The sequence below is a fragment of the Pediculus humanus genome, genomic scaffold (assembly GCF_000006295.1).
Source record: "Pediculus humanus corporis 1103172107561 genomic scaffold, whole genome shotgun sequence".
Classification (NCBI taxonomy): domain Eukaryota; kingdom Metazoa; phylum Arthropoda; class Insecta; order Psocodea; family Pediculidae; genus Pediculus; species Pediculus humanus.
Genome location: NW_002987176.1, coordinates 522,179 through 527,340, shown reverse-complemented (window position 1 = coordinate 527,340; position 5,162 = coordinate 522,179). Strand labels below are relative to the sequence as shown.

At 21.7% G+C, this 5,162-nt stretch overlaps 2 protein-coding genes across 2 annotated transcripts in view; one reads left to right on the top strand and one right to left on the bottom strand.

Moving 5' to 3' along the window:
• Positions 1-2,680: 2,680 nt before the first annotated feature.
• Positions 2,681-4,083, top strand: Phum_PHUM213680 (calmodulin, putative; the record flags this gene model as incomplete). The annotated part of the gene is made up of 7 exons (XM_002425614.1): positions 2,681-2,686; positions 2,927-3,086; positions 3,182-3,325; positions 3,407-3,519; positions 3,589-3,679; positions 3,808-3,876; positions 4,019-4,083. 7 exons carry the CDS (start codon positions 2,681-2,683, stop codon positions 4,081-4,083), a joined length of 648 nt encoding a protein of 215 aa, XP_002425659.1.
• Positions 4,084-4,574: 491 nt separating this feature from the next.
• Phum_PHUM213570 (uncharacterized protein) overlaps positions 4,575-5,162 on the bottom strand; it is a gene marked incomplete at both ends in the record, with an annotated part of 1,474 nt that continues 886 nt past the window's right edge. Inside the window, 2 exons of the mRNA XM_002425613.1 lie at positions 4,575-4,725; positions 4,813-4,943. Coding sequence (XP_002425658.1) covers positions 4,575-4,725; positions 4,813-4,943 — 282 coding nt within the window. The remainder of the gene's footprint in view (positions 4,726-4,812; positions 4,944-5,162) is intronic.

Sequence of the window (5,162 nt, the reverse complement as noted above, 5' to 3'; positions counted from 1 at the left end):
AAAATTTGAGCCCACGCGACAATCGTGAAAAATTAAATTTAAAAAAGAATTTTTCACACTTGCTCAAAAAAAAAACTGTTTTGTTTTTTTTTTTCGTTTTTCTTTTTTCTCTTTTTTTTAAATCTTTAACGCTTGTCTTTAAATTTTTTTTTTTTTTTCTATCAACGATTGTCGTGTTTACCTTAAAATGGCCTCTACTATTTAGAATTTTTCAATAAAAAAAATTCTATTTAAAAATTTTCTAAAATGATTGATTATTATGCAAAAAAAAAAACGGAAAATTCCTTATAAATAATTATTTCTTGATGCAAAATAATAATTGTTTTAGATAAATATATAAATTTTAAAGAAACAAAAAAAAAAAAAAATAAGAAAAAAAGTTGAGAAAAAAAATTTAAAAAAAAATAAAAATCCAAAAAAATGGTAAAAATGAGTTTGTGTTTATTTTATTTTTATTTTTTTATCCTTTTCCCACAATTTAAATTAGTTATTTTTATTGGGCACCTACGAAATATAACATTCAGTTGTTGTTTCAACGAAAATAAAATTTATTATAAATTTTAAGGAAAAAACAGTTTTATAAATAATTAAAATTATGTATCAGTGACCTTGAAAAATCATCACTTACCTTTGAAGTTTAAAAAGTTAAAAAGTTTTATTTATTCCTCGTTTCTATCATATAAATCCCATTTAAAGTTTTTTTTAAGAACTTATGACGTATATAATACCGAAAAAATACACTTTATACTTTTTACATTATTTAAATTTTATATTTTTAGTTAATAACTCCACATTTAACCGTTAAATTAACTAATAACTACATTACCTACTGGATAAGAATGAGAAACATACTCATTGTATTAAAATTTTTGCGACACTGCTTAAGTGGAATTAGTTGCGACATGTTGCCAAAATTAAGACGACAAATTTCCCTCCATGTTGAAATTTTACCGTTTATTTAAAAAATGTAGAAGGCGTAATACTTTAATAAGTTTTTTAAAAAGAACGATTAATTTAAATAGTAAAAAAGCATTAATATTTTTAATTAATCATTTAAGTAAATTTTATTTATTGATTTAAATAGGCAATAAATTAATTTTTGTTTTTTTTTTTAGCTACAAAATACGAATCTGAGGGAAAAGTTGCAGACACTTTATACAAAAGCTCTAGAACATTCTTTTTAAGTACGAAAAATTTAATACCTATCAATCGTTATTTCGAGTTAATTTTTATTATTACTCATATTAATTATAAATAAAGGGGAATTACAGTAAGTAATAGTGTATAATATAGTCATAAGCAATATCTACTAATTTTTCTATTAGTAATAATTAGTAATATTAGTTTTTGTTTATCAGCAATAAAAATTACATATAAAATTACTACAAAAAAGAAAGAAGCTAAGATAAGAAACAAAACATGAATATTTCATTAGGATTCCAGAGAGAAAAAAAAACTAAAATTAAAGCTTAATTGACTTGAAGTGTTTTGCAAATATACCACCTCGAAATATTGAACATTTCAACACACACGAATCTGAATGCGCATCTCAAAAATTTCCAGCATCCCTTTTAGAAATTTTATATTCTCTTATCATTGTAAGTATTAAACACTATCTATTCTTTACCTTTTAGTTTACTTATACTTAAGGTAAATAAATAATATAAAAAACTAATAATAATATTTGGGAAGAGCAACAAGTGCATTGCTATCTGAAATCTATTGTTTATTTTTTTATTTTTACTTTTTTACTTTTTTTAATATAATAATATTAAATCAAACAGAAATAATAATCCAAAAAAGAAAAAAGAAAAAATCGATTTACATTTAATCCCTTAAAAAAAAAAAAAAAAAACATTTTCTTTATTAATGTTTTATTAGGTTTCATTATTTATACGCCCAACAGGAATTAAGAATTAAGCTTTTTGTATTAAAATTTTTTTTTTTTTTTTAAATATAAGAAATAATTTAATACTTACATTTTATTTAAATTCAAAATTAGGTCCTAAATATTTTCAATAAAGTGTCAACTGTGGAGGGCAAACTGTCCAACATTTTCGGTCAATTTTTTTCTTCGTCACCTCTGGTTTCTCACATTAGAGGTTTAATGGTAAGTCATTTTTTTTTTTTATTATTATTTGTAGCCTCACATATTGTTGATGTTATACCTAAAAAAAAAAGCATACTTGAAATTTTAAAAAAAAAAAAAAAAAAAGATTAAAAAGCTTTACAATCAAAAAACTTTTTTTTTTTTTTTTTTTTTTAAATAATAATTTATTAATACCATTAAAATTTTATTTTAAACTAATGTTATAAGACATAAAAAAATAACAATATGGCTTTCAAAAAACAAACTATATAAAATAAATAATAAAGAAAGAAAAAACATAAAAATGATTGATTACAACATAATTGGAAAATCAATTTGAAATCAAATGTTAACAAAAAAAAGAGAATTCATCATCATCATCATCATCATCATCATCATCATCATCATCATAAAAATTTTTATTACCTTTTTTTTTTTTTTGTATACTTTAAAATCAATTTTACACATTGTTTGTATTTTATTTAATAATGATAATTAATTATGTTATTTGCTATTTATCAAATAATACTATTAAAAAAAAACACATAAGATTCCACAATCAATTATTTATTTATTTATTTATTTTAAATAATGACTGTAATAAAAATCAATAATCAACTTAAATAAATTATAAACAATATAAAATATCTTGAAAGAGTAAAAAAAAAAATTAAATAAATAAAATAAAATAAATAAATAAATAAATTTCTTATTATTATATTTTTTAATTGTTGTTTTAATACTGTTAATTGCTTGTTTTTTTTTTTTAAATGAGGTTTTTAATAAGATAAAATTATTTATTAAAGTAAGACCAAGTTGGAAAAATTTACATTTTAGACGAAACATAATATATCTGGAAGAATACGGGACGAACCAGGGGGACAAAGGGAAAAAAATGGAAATGTAACCGGTCGAACAATAACATATCCAACAACAGGGAACAAAAGAAATATTGATACAATGACGAAAAATAACATATCAAAATCGCAAATGAAGGGTAATTAATAATAATAATAATAATTAGTTTGATTGAAATCATTATTACATTCTTTGTTAAAAATTTCTTTTTTTTTTTTTTTTTTTTTTGTATAGAATTTCGAGAAGCTTTTCGACTTTTTGACAAAGATGGTGATGGTAGTATAACTCAAGAAGAACTTGGAAGAGTTATGAGATCTTTAGGACAATTTGCCAGAGAAGAAGAACTACAAGAAATGCTTAAGGAAGTTGATATAGATGGTAGAAAAAAAATTTTTTAAATTGTTTTTTTGTGGTAAATGAATTAATTAAACAATTTTTTTTTTTTTTTTTTTTAATTAGGAGATGGAAATTTTAGCTTTGAAGAATTTGTTGAAATCGTATCAAATATGGGAGGTGCAGCAACTGAAAAAACAGCTGATGAAGAAGAGAAAGAACTTAGAGATGCTTTTAGAGTTAGTTAAGAAAATGATTTTATTATTATTATTATTATTAGTAGTAAATTAATAATTGATCGTTTTTAGGTATTTGATAAACATAATCGAGGTTTTATAAGTGCTTCTGATCTTCGAGCTGTTTTGCAATGTCTGGGTGAAGAATTATCAGAAGAAGAAAGTAAGTTTTTTATGTTAAAAATAATAATAATAAAATTATCATACATTTACAATAAATAATTATTAAGAATACATTAAATATTTACTCTTTATATTAATAAAAATGTTGATTTTTTTTTTCAGTTGAAGAAATGATAAGAGAAGTTGATGTGGATGGAGATGGTAGAATTGATTTTTTCGAATTTGTTCGAGCTTTGGGTACACCAGGAGACGATGATGATGATGATGAATATGACGAAGATGATTAAATATATATTCAAATACAATGTTTTAAAAAAATTATATAAAAAAAAAAAAGGCAATTACCTTAATTTTTTTTAAAATATAATAAAGATCCTAGGTACACACTACAGGCAAAATTTCTTTTTCAGGTTTCTATCCATTTATATTATTAGCACAGTTTGAAGGACCAATATTATTATTTATATATATATATATATAATTTAACTTTTATCACAAAAAAAAAAATTATATATTAAATGAATAATTTATATTTTATAGTCAAATTGCACTTCTTTAATACCAGGTCTTATAATAAAAAAAATTTTTTTTTTTTTTTTTTTAAATACTCGAGATGTTATACTATCCAAAAATTATTATTAAATTATCAGTTAAAAAATTTAATAAATAATATATATATATATTAAAATGTTTTATGAAAAAAAAAAAAAAAGTATTTTTTAGTTTATTTAATTTTTTTCTTTTTCTCACCTATTATTATTATTATTATTATTATTATTATTATTATTATTATTATTATTATTATTATTATTAATTTTAATGAAAAAACATAACATTGATATTATTATCAATGAGGAATAATTATGAATATCCAGTCCAATAAAATTAAAAAAAAATTTCCCAGAAAATTGCACTGTACTGTTGGTGTGTGTACCCTAATTACTAGTGACGGCTTCAGACGGAATATGACCAGAATCTCCTAGTCCACGAACAATAACTCGTCCAGTTGGTGTAATTACTATCCATGTTATGCTGCAGTGATGAATAGTGAATCGCAACCAAGCATCAGGAGGAAATTGTAAGGCTCTATGAAAATATAAATAAAAATATTTTGCATCCCTTTTTTTTTTTATAATGCACTACCCCAAAAGAGTTAATTTTAAATTTACTGACCTACATACGAAATATCTAATTACATTTGCATGGCTTACAAGAATATCATATGAATCTTCTGTTTGAGATACATCAGCTCTGTGAATATATTTTCTAAATGCTGCTTCAATTCGAGGACCATCTTGGTAAAACTGCTACAAAATATTTATGTAAATAATGGTAAATTTTTTAATCGCAGGTGAGGTAAAAACCCTAACTCAATTTATCTTTTTTTTAAAGTATAATCAATAATGCAAGTCGATATTTTGTGTTAATAAATGTTTTCTTAACAGTTATAAATTTATTTAGTTTTATTTTTATTTTTTTTTGAAAAACTTACATATGCTTCAGGTTTCCAGTGTCCGACAGGA